General features: G+C 41.8%; 1 protein-coding gene across 2 annotated transcripts; it reads left to right on the top strand.

Moving 5' to 3' along the window:
- The first annotated feature begins 1,729 nt into the window (after nt 1–1,729).
- On the top strand, nt 1,730–15,443 carry DNAJC21 (DnaJ heat shock protein family (Hsp40) member C21). Of its 2 annotated transcripts, none has more exons than XM_065861738.2 (12): nt 1,730–1,915; nt 2,239–2,332; nt 3,340–3,463; nt 4,880–5,002; nt 8,402–8,706; nt 10,001–10,152; nt 10,491–10,578; nt 10,816–10,974; nt 11,656–11,692; nt 13,573–13,763; nt 14,184–14,247; nt 14,946–15,443. In XM_065861738.2, the coding sequence occupies exons 1-12, from the start codon at nt 1,819–1,821 to the stop codon at nt 15,108–15,110; spliced, it is 1,599 nt and encodes a 532-aa protein (XP_065717810.1). In that variant the 5' UTR covers nt 1,730–1,818; the 3' UTR covers nt 15,111–15,443. The 2 variants fall into 2 exon arrangements, with proteins under 2 accessions (XP_065717810.1, XP_065717809.1); XM_065861737.2 differs by having other exon boundaries at nt 14,181–14,247.
- Nucleotides 15,444–17,412: the final 1,969 nt, after the last annotated feature.

The following is a 17,412-nucleotide window of genomic DNA, read 5'->3' as shown; positions in this document are numbered from 1 at the left end:
GTAGGTTGAGATAAAGACAATTTAACAGGTAAAGCAAAAGCTGCACACCCAAGCAAAGCAAAACAAATTTATTCACTACTTCCCATTGGCAGGTGTTCAGCTGTCTCCAGGAAAGCTCCACCACTCTTTAAATGGTGACTTGGGAAGGCCAAGGCAAACAAGCCTACAATTGGCAAATAAGCTTCTAATATAGCTTGAAAGTCACTAGAACCAAAAGCCTTGATTTTGCTCATAGATACTATCTGTACTTCAAATGCATCGGAGTTCATGGCACCCTGATGAGCAGCAGAAAGTCCAGAGTTTGGTTCATTGTAGTTTTTGCCCCCTGCTGACAGCTCACATTACCTCAGCTGCAGCAGGTCAGCTTTAATTTGGGGCTGTATTTTCATGAAGCTCCTAGGAAATCATTGTCAGTGAGTCTGCCCTTTTGCCAGATGTAGTTAATTGAGTCACTGTGTTCCGAAGTTATTAGCTGGGGAAAGGAGCATACAACTATTCTCTCACAGAAAGTCTAATGGCATCAGCTTCCAACAAGACTAAAAATTCAGCCATAATTAGGTGAGAATTTCTCTGTAGTGCTCAGCAAAAGTCTGATTCCAATAAACTTTTCCTGGCAGATGTTAGCAGATATTTACAGATCTCTCTGGGGCTATTTCTTCATTATTTTTCTTTAGTGTGCTTTCCAGTTCCAGTCCTTATGACCTCGGTTCTTCCACTGACTCCAGTGCTATCTCCTTGTCCACCTCCCCAGTTACCCTGTGTTTCAAGGTCTTGCTCGTGCCCTGTTCCTATTTGGTTCCTGTGCTGGTTTCAGCCTCTGGCATCTTGGTGCTGAACAGACACCACTGTCACAGGAGGACCCTGACCTGTTAAGCACTAAATTTATTCTGCTTAGCAGGGCAAGGGAAGTTCGGTGTTACCTCTCTAACAAGGCGGCCTGCATGCCACCTGATCGGAAAGACTGGTGAAAACAAGCATCTGCTCAGTGTGTGTAGCCTAATGCATAGAATCAGAGTATCTTGAGTTAGAAGGTACAAGCTGAACAGACCAAGTCACCTCAGCCACTCCTCACAAGTCTTTTCCTTGAGGCCCTTCACCATCTTGGTTGCCCTTCCATATTCCACACTTGAATAGTTTGATGTTCTTCTTACATTGAGGTGCCCAAAACTTCACCCAGTACCCAAGGTGGGACCACACCAGTGCAGTGGTGGGACAGTCACCTCCCTGGTCCAGCTGGTGACGCTGTGCACCCCAGGACATGGTCAGCCATTTCATCTGCCAGAGCACTCTGTTGACTCACATTTGGCCTGCCATCAACCCAAACCCCCTGATCTCTATCCCAAAGCTCAGTTCATGTAGTGCCAACTGATACAAGTTAATTTAGAGAAAAAGGTGGCTCGGGCCAAACCTGAGGTCGCTCAAGAGCACAGCTGTCCAAGATTAAAAATGAACACTGATAACTTGAGACATTGGAGCTGTGTCGGCTGCACCTCTGAGCTCCAGGGCATTCACACGGAATCTAGCACAAGGCACTCGGTTATTTGACATCGGGCGACTGTAAGGCGGGGACAGTGGGGGACAACCAGCCAGCCGGTGACACCCCGGGGAGGCGACCGGAGGCTCCAGACGAATCAAAGCAGAACGCGCCCCAAACCGCACCCCTCCCGCGGCGGCCCCGACCCGATCCGGCCCTCCTCCCACCGCGTAGCTCCTCCCGGCGGGGGCCGGCGTGGCCCGGGCTCCTGATGGCCCCGCCTCCGCCTCGGCCGAGCTGCCGGCCGGCGCTTTTCCCCACGCGGGGCCGCTGGACCTGCCGCCATGAAGTGTCACTATGAGGTGCTGGGCGTGAAGCGCGACGCCGCCGAGGAGGACCTGAAGCGGGCGTACCGCCGGCTGGCGCTGCGCTGGCACCCGGGTACGGCCGCGACGCACGCCCGCCGGGGGCCCGGCCGGGCCGCAGGCCCGAGGAGAGGGCCCGGTCGGCCTCGCTGAGCCCCGTGGGGCTCCGTCTGCGGCGGGAGAGGCCGCTTGTCCGCGCAGGCGGCGGCACTGGGTGCCCCACCGGGCTGCCCGGGCCAAGTGGGGCGGGGGAGGGGGCCGGGGCAGCCCCGGGCAGCGGGTCGGTGCTCGCGGCCTCGGTAGCGCTGGCGGCGCCATGTGTGCGTCTCGGGTTTCTGAAGCGGCGAGCGCCGCCGTGCTGCCCGCAGTCGTTTGCACTGCCATTAAATTGTCTTACAGATAAAAACCTTGATAACGCGGAGGAAGCGGCAGAACAGTTCAAGTTAATCCAGGCGGCGTATGATGTTCTCAGTGACCCCCAGGAAAGAGCCTGGTGAGCCGTGTTTGTGTGTTAGCGGCCTGGAAGAGGCTTTTAAAATTCTGTCTCGGCCAGGAGTTGCGTTCGCTTCTCGCCGGCCCTCGCTGCGAGTCAACGGGGGCGCTGGGGCAGGAGCAGCCGCTTTGCCAGGGGCTGTGAAGGGGCTGGGGGAGCGGGGGGGCAGCGTCCCGGGGACACACAGCCGGGTGCCCACCCCGCACCGAGCTTTGGCGGCCCAGGGCTGCTCTGGGGACACGCCAGCGCTGGCCCCGGTTTATTCCTCCTGGAGCAGGAGGCAGCTTGTACGTTGATATAGGTGTCCCTGTGGCCACAGCCCTCCCTGCTTTAGGGGGGAAGAGCACTGCACTGACTGCATGCAGGTGTTCAGTATGAGATTGGTGGCTGCAGGTGGCAAGCCTTGATAACACACAGTGTCCTGTTTCTGTAACAGTCCTGATTTGAAATACACACACACATCTCTTTTTAAGAGATTGCTACTTTAAATGTTGTTTGTAACTTGTTTTGAATTGGCTGAAGCATTTAACAGATTATGCAGCCAAAACCACCTGTACTAAGTTTGTCCTCAGAGGGAAGGCACCATTTTTCAACGTTTGTATGCTAATGCTTGTGGTTTGTGGTTTTGTTTGTTTGTGTGTGTGTGTGTGTTTTTCTCCTGTTTTGTTTTTGTGTGTGTGTGTGTAAGTATTAGATGATTTAAATAATGTCCTACCCATTTCTGAAAGCTTATGGAAGTATTATGTTCAAATGTGTTTGCTACCTTCTTGTTAATGAGTTGGCGGTGTAGATACTGCAGATAAAGTAGTAGTAAGTAAACTAAAGATCAGAAGTAGAACATTTACTGAGCCTGTCTTTTTTTTTTTCTCTGAAGACTTTGGGTATGAGACACAAATTCCAGACACTGGGCTAAGCTAGATGTTGAGGTGATACATGTACTGTGTTAGATCACAGCACTGGGGAATGTTCTGTGCCTATACATCCCTGATACTGTGAATTTTTGCTAGGTATGATAATCACAGGGAGGCTCTGCTAAAACGAGGAGTTGATGGAGCCTATCAAGATGATAGCTTAGATTTGCTGTGCTACTTCACTGTTAGCTGTTACTCTGGATACGGAGATGATGAAAAGGTAATGCATTAATTCATCTTTAATGAATCAATTTAAATTTCATGCAAAGTGCCAGCATTTGCTTCGTTTTGAAAAGCTATGCGTGGAATTGTTGAGTGGAGATAGTAATAATGCTTACACAAATCGTTCTAGGAAAAAACTTATGCTGGATGTTTAGGCAAGCTTTAATTCCCGCTTATTGTCCAACAGTTATGTAGTCGTGATTTCCAACTATGCCATACAACTACAGAATGCGTATATATTACTTACGTGAGTTATACAGTAAAGCATTCCAATGCTTTGTTTTAGAGAATAGACTGGCTTAGCTTATTGAATTATTTGATATACTGCTTTTTGTAGAACTTGTTTAGAAGCTTCTGCTGTAGAATTTGCTTTGTGTAAGTAAGTTTCCTTAGCTGAACATCTGAAAGCTGTGAACCTTTGAAACTTTCTGCTATGTGAAGTGAAAAAAGGCCTGAGGATCTTCAAGGCAAAAGATAAAGGGAGCTGCATCCCTGGAGATCAGTAAAGGAACAGAACTGCAATTAACAGAACACAAAAAGAAGAGAGACCCCAGACTCTGATTTTGCAGTTGTCCCGGAGTGGTGCACAGGGGGCCTGGGGACGTGGATTGTGGGGGTATAATTGTCTTAAGTTTTTTCCACTGGGGGTCCCTTTCTAGGAGGCACCAGCTCGAGCTGCTGTGCACTGTGCCTTGCACGTAAACTATTTATTTAATGAAGAATTTCTGGAATCGCTGCCTGAGCCTCTGCTGTGGGAAACCTTAGGGAGAGGGAACTAATCTAACAGTTAATATAATCTCTTTATTCAGAAATATCTAGCAAGCTGGAATGCTTGGAGGCTGTAGAAAAACAATATCGTAACAGTGCCTGAGGGAAGTGTGCTCTTAAAATTGGGTTCTCTTTTAGATTTTAAGACATTAATAATAAATTAAAAAGCCCCAAGTGATTAGAAGAGCCTCTGCCAGAGAAAATCGTTATCTGTCTTTGGGTTACTATAGAAGAAGTGTGTTAGTATCATTGAATTTAAAAAAGTGAAGAGATAGGGGACTTAATAATCAATTCTGTATTTGGAACTTACTCAGAACTTGGTCCTGTGTAACAAGAAATGTATTGATATCTCCAGCATGCTGAAAACTTTTTGGTTTAGACTTGAATGTAAGAGCTTGATGTATGAGAGAGACAGAGACTATATGAAGGAGATGGAAATAAAAGGAATGGGAGAGAATGGGAACTTGGTTAAACATAATGGTCTTGCTGTCTAGAGCAAGAGCTTAGAAGGCATTTACCCTAATTTTAAGTTGCTGTTGCAGAACTCAAATGTTTCTCTAAAATACACTAATGTAGCCAAGCATTTGTACATCTATTATTGAGCTGTGCAAAATGACTCAGATTTTTTTTTTTTTTTTAATTTCAGGGTTTCTTTACAGTCTATCGACAAGTTTTTGAAAAGATTGCAAAAGAGGAGATGGAATATATGACCGAGGAAGATACTGAAAAATTCCCTATGTTTGGGTATTCTCAAAGTGACTATGATACGGTAAGAGAAAGTGTAGATCTGAACTGAAAGTAACAGCAAATTCATTATTTTGTCCCACACTGAAATCAAAGGAAAAGCTTCAGCTGATCTCTGGGGTGAATACAAAACCATTTATCTGCTGTCTGGTTTAGTGCTGCAGACCATTACTGTAAAGGAAGTGCTTGTCTTCTGATTCATAATATTTAGGTGAATTAAAATTGGTATTTCCTGTCGAACTGTGTTATTAGCCAGGCTTTTAGTGTAAGTTGTCAGACAAATGCTTCACAGGGCTAACTAGCAATTTTGCCAATTAAACTTACATGTAGTGTCTTGCCTCATTTAGGAAAACTGAATAGCACTTATTACATAACACAGCCTGTAGAAAATGAGAGATGTAGTGACTGTCCTGCAATGTGAGCTCCCACTATGATACTCTTGTCATCTACAATTAATCTGGAGTAAGATTTAATTTCCAAAATAATACTGCATGCTTTCCTTTGGGAAGCAAGAAAAGTAAATATGTGGAGGACACCTGAATTCTTGTTGTCTGGTTTGCCAGCTATTCCTGTGTTGAAATGAAATAGTGTCGAGGGTTTTGATTGCGGGGTGACAATAAAACCCTGGCAAATGTATTGTTAACCTCCTCTCCCCCCCGCTTCCCCCTTTTGCCCCTCCCTCTCCCCCTTCCCACTCAGGACAGGCAATCAGGAGGGCAAGAAAGACAGAGAGAATAGAGTTGGAAAAATTAAAAATGTTTTACTAATGCTACTAATAAGAATAGAGAAAATAATACAAAATATACAAAACCAATCGTGAAAGTCTCAGCAACTGCAGAGCCGGCACCTGAAGTCCTGGATTGGACTCTGCAACCAACCGGAGCTGGATTCAGTCTCTCTCTAGGCCTCAGTTTGCATGGACGACTCACAAGGTCCTCTCCTAATGTCGGCCATAAGCCAAAGGGATGAGATCCTCATGATCTCCCACTTTCATATGAAGTATTCACGTGAATGGGATATTCTACTTTGCTGGTCAGTTTCCTGGTCACCTGTTTCTCGTTGCTCATTATCAATAAGTTTGCATTTCATTGCTGTGTTTACCAGAACATGTATCTGGTTCTCCAGGAAAATGCAGCTAATATGAAAGCTTTAGCTGACAGGCAAATTCACTAGAAGAGAAACTTGTTTTTTAACAAAACCATGACAAGTAGTTAAGTAGTAGCACTTACCCGTGAGTGACTGCACAGTATCGGTGTACTCAAATGCTGTTCCTAGGCTGGTACTTCTCACTAGCACTTTTAGTGGTGTTGTACTCGATGGCTAATTAATTATGCAATTTAGATTGATATGTACCTTAAAACTGAGTAACTTCAATGGTACAAAATTTGGCTGGAGTGGAAACAATGTTATAAATCAAACTGAGAACTGTCAGCACGGGTGTTTGAATGTCAGATAAAATTACAGGATGGCTTAAAAAATTAGAGTCTTTCCCAGGCAGAGCATATTTAGTGCCTCTGAAACTGCTAAAATCCATCTTTTAATGGAGTTATCTTGAAACATTGTTTGGAAAATGCCTGTTTTGAGGCTGTAGGATAGATATGATTATAGACCCAAAATAGCACCAGCATGCTTATCTCCCTTGTTCATGCTCTTGTGAAAGCTGTTATCTTATATTCAGACAAAAGCTTACACTGTCAGAAAGTTCCAGCATTGCAGCACCCACTGCTCTGCTCAGTGGGAGCATCGTGGGAAAAGAGTTTTAGAAGGGAGCTACGAAAGCTCTACAGAGGCTTTGCTATCTGTGACTTGCGTGGTCTCTGGTTCAGTCTACTGAGTTAATTCATGAGAACCCTGAGAGCCGGCTCGATTGATACCAGGCAGGTGTTCTTAAGTCTGTGACTTTGCAAGACTCCATGGGAAGAGAAGACTTGTAGGTCAATCAGATGCAGAAACAAAAGCGATCAGCTCTGAGTATAAGTAGCGGGCAAACCAAAATCCACCGGGGGGTTCAGCGAGAGCTGCTGTACAGTGTACTGGTGAACGTCAGAGATGCACCTGTATTTCATGTTGTGGTGGAGGAGGTGGAAAGTCTTGATTTGTACAACTGGCGAAGGGGGAGGGTGATCCCTGTCATCAGCCGATGACCAGGCATCCTGTTGCACAGATTATATCCCCTACTGAAGCAGAAGTCTGAGACAGGGAGTCTAATCTCACTTGAAGTGTTGGATTAAATGTGAATATTTATTCGTTATTATAAAGCTGGGTTTTTGTGATAGCACAGAAAAACTGTGTGGTGGCTCAGCTGTGAGAGGCCACAGCCGTGAACCTTTGCATGTGGATAGGCTGTTAGAAATTAGTGCTGAGGCACTGATAGTTGGTAGACCATGTCAATACCAATGGCAGAAGGAGGAGAAGAGGAGGTACTAGAAGAAGAGATATTAAAATGTTAAATACTTCTGTGAGGTATTCCAAAATAAGAAGAGTAGTGCATATGGGAGCAAGAAGTAAAAAGGCAGCTTAATGGATCAAGTAGTGTAAAAAAGGAGTTTAGGCATATCTTATTTCCTGAATATACAAAGCGCAGAAGGTTAATAATTACTTGGAGAGGAATAGAAAATAAAAATAATTATTATGCTATTTTATTAATCCAGCATTTACTTGTGAATAGTAAAAGGGAGGAGAGTAAGGAAAGTTTGTTTCCTCTTTCTCTTAATAGAAGAGCAAGAGGGCATAATTTTAACCTTCAGCCATATAATTTGCTAACAAAACAGGGGTAAGTGCATCTTGATGTAGCCCCTTGTTAAACTGTACAAGTCATGGCTCAATGATATTTTATATGCCAACAATTTATATGGTTTAATAAAAGAAATACCAAGTTCATGAAATATAAATCCATCAAGGGTTATTAATTTCTCTTTTGCTCTGGAAGCAGAGAGAATATACTGAGAAGAAAAAGCATTAGGTACGCCTGTTTATTTTATTACTTTCTTTATGCTGGTTGTGGACTGCTGCTGGCAGTCTGACCTTTGGTGTGACTTGGTGTGGAGGTTCTTCGGCAATATGTGCCTATATGCCTGCTTGCAGACAACATAGCTGATTCTGATTGTGCTTTTCAGTTTTACAGGGAAAGTGCAGCAAAACTAAGTAGCTAGGCACTAGCATGAGTGCAATCCAGTCCTGTAAGGGGATATTTTTGAAAAGTTGCAGTTTGGAATAGTTTAGACAAGGTCATTGATTTCATGTGGCTTGAAATTTTAAGGAAAATATTAGAAGTATCTTTAAACCTTCATGTGATTTCTTTATAGTCTGGAGAAAAACTACAGCCTGCATAGAAGACACAAAACTGCTATAGAAGTCCTGATTTATTTGATATGGTTTTTGTCTCCCCTCTAAACAAGTGACTTGTTCTTTGTTTTTCTTACAGATAGTCCACCCTTTCTATGCATATTGGCAGAGTTTTTGTACTCAGAAAAACTTTGCTTGGAAAGAAACATATGACACACGACAAGCCTCAAACCGCTGGGAGAAACGAGCTATGGAAAAAGAGAACAAGAAGACAAGAGAGAAAGCAAGGAAAGAGAGGAATGAGCTGGTCCGTCAGCTAGTAGCCTTTATTCGTAAAAGGGATAAAAGAGTACAGGCTCATAGAAAACTCATAGAAGAGCAAAATGCAGAAAAAACTAGGAAAGCAGAGGAATTTCGGAGGCAGCAGAAGCTTAAACAAGCCAAGTATGTAAACATGAAACAAATATTTTCTTTTAAACTTGGATAAGCTATTCATGATGATGCACACAGGGTTAGATTCTAATAATAGATTCACTTGCTCTTTTAAACATCCTTGAATTTCATATATTCGTTTTGGTCTCAAGTCTGAGATTTTTAAAACTTGAGTCTCTCTGCATTGTGCTGACATGTAGAGATCTAAGGTAACTGGGGAATAGTATGTGTGTTGCAGGTAACTGGCTGTGGTAGCAAAGAATCCAGTGTGTTTCGAACTACCTTGGGAAGTAAGATTTATTAATTTTCATAGTTCCTTTAAAGAAAATACAGTGTATGTTGGGAAATGAACAACAGCAGGACTATGACAGCCATAGGTTAGATCAGCTTCATCTGCTTTGGAACTGTACCTGCTAAAAAGAAAGTGGAGAAAAATGAACTTAGTTTTGCTTTTCCTTTTAACTCTTTGGAAAGGACCCTTTCTTTGGACTAAATGCATTTTTTATGCTTTATTTTTTCCAAAATTATGTAGAAGGAAGAGGCAATCTCCTGAGTGCATGCACAATTTATTCTTCCAGCTAGAAGAGCTTTTTGCCTGAAAATGAGAGTAAGGAGCTTAAATACTTAAGACTACACTTGCAAAATAATTGCATATTGATTATAATTATATAATAGTAATTATAGTAGATATTAAACGTATTATGTAGAATTTCTTTTGTATATATACATTTTTTTCTTTCCTGAAGGGAGAGTGGAGCTGAGGTATTCATTTACTGACAAGTGTCTTGATAATTCTGAGTTCAGGAGACAGCTTGAGCAAAATTCAGCTGTACTGTGGTGCACTGTGTGATAACTTGGGCCACGCTTAGATTTGGAAAACCGAGCTGGTACATTCCCATAGTGCAGAATGAAGGAGTAACATGCTTGTGGTTTTCATGGTCTTGTACTGTTTGTGGGCTTAGATCTTGCTGCAGGTGAAAGCAGCTGTACTGCTTTCAGGCTTGACCTGACTTCCATGCTCTCAGCTTGATATTGACCATGCTGCTTAGCATTTCCTGCTTGAAATTCAAGCAGGATCCACCTATGTTAATACCTCTTTACTTGCAGCATAGATGTGCCTGCTGACATTGCAAATTAACTACTCAGTTTTCTAAGTCCTACGAACAATTGTTTACTCCATCATAATATGTTTAGCGCTTTCTTCCTAAAATACCAGAGAACAAGAAGTCACCTTCAAATAATACTGTTTCTGTAATTCCTGTCTCATAAACATATTGTAGAAGTTACTGTATTATTCTACTTAAAGGCTTGCTGACCAGTATAAAGAGCAGAGCTGGATAACTATGTTGGATCTGGAAAGAGAATTGCAAGAGATGGAGGCGCAATATGAAAAGGAGTTTGGAGATGGGTCGGATGACGAAGATGGATCAGAAGAACAGGAAACCAAAGTTATGGAAGGTATGGGGTGTGAGGGGGTGAAGTATAGTGAGCCGCTGCAGCTTGAGTATTGGCTCACTGCACGTCCACAGGGCAAGTCCCTGCCTCCAGCTGAGGCGTGCAGAATGTGGTCTGCCCCTCTCTGGTGTTCTCCATTGAACATGAGAAGACATCAAGCTACAGCTGTTAATTTATGCTAATGTATGATTTGGTGAGATCAACTGTTGATCTGTCTGCATGTCAATAATACTAAATAAGTTAAATGTTCGTATTGTGACTATTTACTGGGGCTTTAAGAGATGCTTAGTGAAAAAACGCTCATCTGACTTTGTCTCTCTGATCTCCACTGATCTCTTCAGACAAACTGAATGATGAGACTGAAGAAGCTGAATTTGTTGATGGTCTGTACTGCCCTGCTTGTGACAAATTGTTAAAAACTGAGAAAGCGTAAGTGCTTATGGTTGGGGATTTGGGGTAGGGTATTGGGTTTTAACACTTAAAATGCATTTTAAAGAGTTTTTAACTTCACATAATGGTCAGTGTCATCTTTCCAGCAGAGACATTGTCAAGGCAGAATTTTCCGTACTTAGTAGTGATGGATAATGTGCCTGTTACTATTTTACATGTAAATATAACAAAGTTTGCTCAGAGCTACCTGCAGTAATGATCTGCTGGTCTTCACAGCATGAAAAATCATGAAAAATCAAAGAAGCATCGAGAAATGGTAGCACTGTTACGACAGCAATTGGAAGAAGAAGAAGCGAAATTTCCTACATCTTTGGATGATGCAAGCAGAGTACATACCAAAGAGGAGGAAGAAACAGAAGACATGCCCAAGCAGAAGTACTTTAAATTGGTTTTAATTTTATCGTGACTAATGATTTAATCAGTCTTGGAGGCCTTCAGTGAGACCTTCTTGTGATTTATAGTTGTGTTAGAACTCACATTTTTCTGTGATTTAAAATATTTCTTAGCGTGAGAGTTGAAGTAAAATGCATGCATTAGTGTGGCTGGATTGAAATCACACAAATACCTAATTTTCTCTGCTTTTTTAAGTTACATGTTAAGGGAAAGTAGTGATTGTTACTTTTCAATCAGGGGAACTTTCACAAGGCCAGTGTTTATTGATTTGGTACTTTTTGGTACTTTCTGTCAGTTGAGTGCTGGCATAGAGAAAGTAAGTATTCTTAAAACCAGCACAACTACATTTTTTGAATGGCCAAAGTGTAGTTACCACCTGTCTCACTAAAATCTTTTGAGCTAAGTCTGAGTAGAATAAATGTTTTACTAAGTGCAGTGAGTAGTTTAGGAGAACTGTTGTTTTCATATCAGACATGAGGTATATTCTATGTGTGGCTGCTGTCTCCGTGATATCATATTAAGATGATAAGCAAAAATATAACGTAGTACCTTTTTAGAAACTGTACTTGTGTGGTACGTTTTTTGTTTGTTTGTGTTTGGGGTTTTTGTTGTTTTGTTTTTCTTTTCTTGAAAATAGGTAATTTTAAATTCTTACCTTTACAGACTCTCAAAGAAACAGAGGAAGAAACAGAAAACTATGGTATGTAGTCAAATATTGGTATTCAGGGAACTATACAACACAGTCCTGTTATCTCCTAATGTAACTTTATTTGTTCTGAAAAATAAGGGAGAACTTGAAATTCTACAGAACTTGAAGACCGCTTTTTAGATTTTCTTAGATTTTAATTTTTTGTTGACTGCAAAATAATTTTTTACGCTTATGATCATATTTTATGATAAGAAACTCATAGGCATAATTTTGTTCTGTTTGTGCAGATCCTCATAAATGTGGTGCTGGGTCTAAAATGGCAACAGGCTGAAGCATAAGGAAAGCAGGTGGAAACAGGCACATAGAGTGCAAAGAATTGATCTGAAGGACCAGCAGTGGCCTTAGTGCACTAACAGCTAAATTGTTTGGGGTCGTTTTCTGCTTTGATTGCTAGAGTTGGTTTGTAAATATCTAACAGGAAAAACAAGCAACATTATGGGCATCCTACTGACACATCCCTTCCATCTTTCCCTTGAATTGTAAACATGAGTAACACTGATCTGTTGTGCTCTGGCACCTGAGTCTGTGTGTGATATGACAGCTCTGTGCTGACAGCAGCAGGGTGAAATTCAAGAGCTGCAAGCTGTTTCAGGTTTGAGTGGGGGGAGCACCATAGTGAGCAAACTTCCGTCTGTCTTTCTCAAGCTTGATCCTTTTCAAGTCTTAGCTCTACGTATTACCCCAGTCTTAGCCTTGTCCCAGTGAGCGATCTCTACCAAGTCCTGCCTTTTCCATGCCTTCTCAAGATGGTCGTGTGTCCTCCTGCAACCTGACCTCTCTAGTCTGTGTTCCCTTCTCTGCCCTCTCCCACACCATCATTATCTCTCATCCTCAAGAAACTTCCCTGAGACTTCCAAGACACTGATTATTTTTTTTTTTGCTTTTCTTTGGCTGGTATTGCATAGTCCAAGTCAGTATTGGCGTGACCTTCTTGTTTCCATGCAGGGCATCAGGCTCCTGTTCAACTCTTGCCTCCTCAGTTTGAAATCAGAAGGTTGCACATAGGCATCCTGTCTCCCATCAGTTTGGCCATGAGGTCTTCTGCAGCCCAGACAGCGGGTGCCGCTGTTGTGCAGAGAGATTCTTCTGGAAACATGAATTCTGTCCTCTACTGAGCTTTACTGAGTGCTGGGAATCACTATGGTTTTTGTTTTGTTTTCCTGAAAGGTAGATAGATTAGCTGAGCTTTTTCAGGTAGCCAAAACTCTGCAAAAGATGCTAGAGAAGATAGAGTTGCGTTAATGTAGTGTTAAGTGAAATCTGAATTTGTCATCCTGCTTTTGGGACCTGGGCTGTTCTGCTTCAGACATGCTCTGGGGTTGATCTTTTCCAAACTGCATGTATTGAGTTTACTCTGTCTTCTGGCACATGGAGAAGCCTGCCAGTGTTTCTTATATTAGGAACAGAAAATACTGTGTGTCTATTTTAGCTTCAGTCAGTTCAGTTGTTTTGGCTTGAGTGTCCTAATACGGGTGTCTGGCACAGAAAACTGTAGTCTAAACAGTTAACATTTTTTTAACAAGTTATAAACAAAGCCATTATCTTATTATGGGAAATGTTAGCCAGAAGAGAATGAACTCTATGTCGAAATGAAATATGAAATGTATATACCTTCATTCTCATCTTCCATAGTTCCAGAGGCTCTTCTATTGGTGTTTCTTCCCTTCATCATGGGTGGTCTCATCTTTCAAAACAGGAAAGCTAAGGTTTTACCTCTTAAAATCTCACTAAAAACATGAGTAAAATTAAGAGGGTCTATGGCTTTGTGTTCTCACCACCCACTCATGTTTGAGGTAAATGAGATGCAACACTGTAAACAGAATCACTAATGAACTTAAAGTAGTTAACTTGCATTTCTTCTGTTTGGACAGACTTATGAGGACTCTCCTGATGAAAGTGCTGATGAAGAAACAGTTGAACAAAAGAAGGTGCACTGTGTGGACAATGACCGTGGCTTAGCAGAGGAGTTGCTAAATGATGGCCAAAGATGTGCTGTGTCAGAGGATGCAAGCGCTACAGAAGATGTTGGACGAGTGAATGAAGCAAAAACTGAAGCAAAAAGGTGCACTGACTTGTAATATTGCAGTCACTCTGTCATTCTGTGTGATGTTTGATACTGTCAAACAAGTGTAGATTTACTCACCAGTGCGAACTGGGGGCTACTCTGTTAAAATGGAGTTGATTAAATGTGATACTAAACAAGGAGTGTTAGGATCTACTTTGGAGATCACATTTGACTGCAGATCCCTGCCACATACATCACTTGCCAGTAGCTGATTCATTATCTGGCTGAATCTTGAGATCAGCAGTTGTTTGTATAAATGAAGGTTGGTTGCTTGGTTTGTTTTTTCTGGAACCACTTGTTTTGTGATGTGTGAAGGAAGCAGCAGAGACACTGATGACTGATAATCATTAGAGGCTCCTAAACACTATGTTGAATGTTCCAGTGCACTGATCCTGGTTTCTCTGTGTCTGTCAGCAGTACCAAGCCTAAAGGGAAAAAAGCCAAGGATGCAAAAAAGGTATCTTCAGAGCACCCAACAACGGTATGTTGAATTACTTACTCTGTTATAAAGCTGGTGGTCATACTACTACAAACAAGGTTGGTTGGTTGATTATCTCCAGTCCACAAATTCTGTTTCAGTTGTTTTCTTACTTTGAAATAATATAGGTGTTTCTTTTCATTAGAAGCTAGGAGACTGGAACATCAGATCTTGTCCTGACAGAGAAGAGCAGGACTAAATTTCATTTCTAGGGGAGTTGCTAAAGCTCTGTATCCAAGGCAGTTCAAACCAGATAAATGAAACAACTGAAGACAGAGCTGTTGTCATCAGGCAGGTGACAGGCAGTACTGCTTGCATCTTTCCTAATATTGATGCTTCCCAGAAAAAGCAAAATCTTGTAATAACTACAGATAAGACAAATAAACTAAATCTGAGAGCCAAAAGCATTATGTTTGTAGTCTTGTTGAGTCAGGTGAGATGAAAAGTATTCTTCTTGAATTAGTTTTGCAAGACTGCTGGTGGTGTTCTTGAGTCTACTTAGTATTCTTTAAAATTTCAAAAGTAATATTAGTGATTTTTTTTAATGTATATTTAATTGTGAATCAGTAACAATATCTGTGATAGAAGGAAACAGCTTATTCACATTTCATTGTCTAAGAGAAACTGCATGCAATAAATTAGTGTATTTATTACATATTCTATATGAATGTGAAGCATTTTGGTTTTTTTCCTCATTGTAGAATGAAGTTCCAATCCACTGTGTAACCTGCAACTGTACATTTCCATCCCGAAATAAACTGTTTGAACACCTGAAAGCCACAGGACATGCAAAAGCCACACAAGCACCAGCTATTAATGGAGCTGTAAACGCCAGAAACAAAAAAGAGAAGCGTAAAAACAGATAGAACTTTGCTAGATAGTCTTGAGGATTGTACATGAAAGATCTCCCAAAACTGAAAGGTGCATATTGCCTGTAGTTTGAACAGAGAAGGCAAGTCCTAATGTTGGGAAAAAAAGAAGATGCAACAAAATGAGTATTATCTTGTGAAGAAACTTGTGCTTTCTTTTGGATTTATCAGCCTTTCTTTAATGACTGGATTTGACATAACATCTCAGCAGCTTTCACGTGGAAAGTGCGGAAACAGTAATTCAGAGCTAGTCACTTCCTGTTTTCGTTGACACTTGTATGGGGATAAAGTACTCACACAGATATAAAAATAAATTATTTTAACACTTGTGTTGCTGCTTTTCTTCCTCATGTCTAGCCTGAATCTCCCCTCCTTTAGCCTAAAACCATCACCACTTGTTCTGTCACAACAGGCCCTGCTAAAAAGTCTGTCCCCATCTTTCTTATAGGCTTCTTCTAAGTATGGAAAGGCCACAATACGGTCTCCCTGTAGCCTTCTTCAGGCCGAATAACCCCAACTCCCTCCGTCTGTCCTCACAGCAGAGCTGTTCCACCCATCTGATCATCTTCCTCTGCTTTTGCAGGGGTTGAACTCAGGGTGAGTGTGACCAATAAAGGGGCCTGTGCTGCTTTGTTTGTCTGTCAAAGATGAAACATCAGGATAGAGAAGAACACAGGCTTCTCTGCCATCTCCAAGAACCCTTTCAAATTGCTTAATTGTATTAAACATCAGACAGAAGGGAAGGAGTAAGATGACAAAGCTGGTTAATCAGTTTTCACAGTTTCTGTTGGTTTTGTACACCTACCTCTGTGGCAGGGGTTGGTGGGGGAAAAAAAAAAGTCTTGTGGAAGAACCTTGCTGGGATAAGTTAACGGAGAATTGAATAAGTCATAGGAATAAATTAATTTATTCTGATTTCTAGTAAAAAACAACATGGGAATTGGCATTGCACCTCTGTTTAAATTAATAATCTACCTGATCTTGAGTAGCACTTTAAAAGGTGGGATAACAAATATCTGATGTTGGAGTGGAAGTGCATTTTACACAGGAGTTTTCAATGCAGTTGGAGAAGGCAATGGCTGTAATACATTGTTTAGGAAAACACTAGAGTATAATTTTCTGGAAGCGCTGATCTTGCATTAGGTAAGTTCCTCTAAAGTTTCAACTCCTGAAACACAATACCAGAATATTCTCCCCACAGGTTAACACGGTACCTCATGGAATTATTCAAATATTAAAATTTGAATTAACAGGACAAGTGTACAGTTCTTGCTGACTGTCCACAATTCTATTTTTTGTTGGAAACTGACGGAACTAATGATCTAAAACATTTTAAAAAGTGATTATGTATGAAAGAAACACAGCATCTTACTTTAACAGCCAGAATTTGTCTTTGCTGAATGAGTAATGGGTGTGCTGTGCAATTCCAAAAGCAGCAAGAAGTAGAGTGTATTTTGAAGAGGATGAGGACTGGATTAGAGCCCCACAATAAAAATAATTACTGTAATTAGAAGTATTTTAACTTTTGTGTGCACACATATTTTTTTTTTTGTGCTCTAATTACAGTGTATCCTTAGAGCAAACATTTTTAACTCTGTTTGAAACTTCAGTAATGTTCTGCTCTGTTCAGCCAGAGACTGACTATGCTTAGGTGATATCTCACACACTGGAGCCTTGCAGTGTTACTTTTTGACTTAATTTTTTTTCTTATTTAAATAAAACCAAATACTTTGTAATTTATGTATCTTACAAATGCTTGTATGTATTGTAATGCTACAGGCTCGGGGAACAGTGGCTGGAAAGCTGCCCAGCAGAAAAGGATGTGGGGGTGTTGATGAACAATGAGCCAGCAGTGTGCCCAGGTGGCTGAAAAGGCCAACAGCATCCTGGCTTGTATCAGCAATAGTGCGGCCAGCAGGACCAGGGCAGTGATTGTCCCCCTGTACTGAGTGCTAGTGGGGCCGCACCTTGGATCCTGGGTTCAGTTTTGGGCCCCTTACTACAGGAAAGACATTGAGGTGCTGGAGAGAGTGCAGAGAAGGGCCATGAGGCTGGTGAGGGGTCTGGAGCACAAGTCTGATGAGGAGCAGCTGAGTGAACTGGGGCTGTTTAGTCTGGAGAAAAGGAGGCTGGGAGAAGACCTTATCACTGTCTACAACTACCTGAAAGGAGGTTGTAGAATGGAAGGTGTTGGTCTCCCAAGTAGCAAGTAATAGGACCAGAGGAAATGGCCTTAAGTTGCGCCAGGGGAGGTTTAGATTGAATATCTGGAAACGTTTCTTCACAAAGAAGGTTGCTG

Source organism: Patagioenas fasciata, chromosome Z (genome assembly GCF_037038585.1).
Source record: "Patagioenas fasciata isolate bPatFas1 chromosome Z, bPatFas1.hap1, whole genome shotgun sequence".
NCBI lineage: Eukaryota > Metazoa > Chordata > Aves > Columbiformes > Columbidae > Patagioenas > Patagioenas fasciata.
Note: the sequence above shows the minus strand (reverse complement) of the source record. Positions and strands in the feature narration are given on the sequence as shown.

What these genes read in the sequence shown, in the direction of transcription:
- DNAJC21 (XM_065861737.2), top strand. Translation starts at nt 1,819, where the DNA reads ATGAAGTGTCACTATGAGGTGCTGGGCGTGAAGCGCGACGCCGCCGAG. An exon ending in CTCAAAGTGACTATGATACG is followed by an intron (nt 5,003 to 8,401) that starts GTAAGAGAAAGT and finishes TTTTTCTTACAG; the next exon opens with ATAGTCCACCCTTTCTATGC. An exon ending in TTGTTAAAAACTGAGAAAGC is followed by an intron (nt 10,579 to 10,815) that starts GTAAGTGCTTAT and finishes TGGTCTTCACAG; the next exon opens with CATGAAAAATCATGAAAAAT.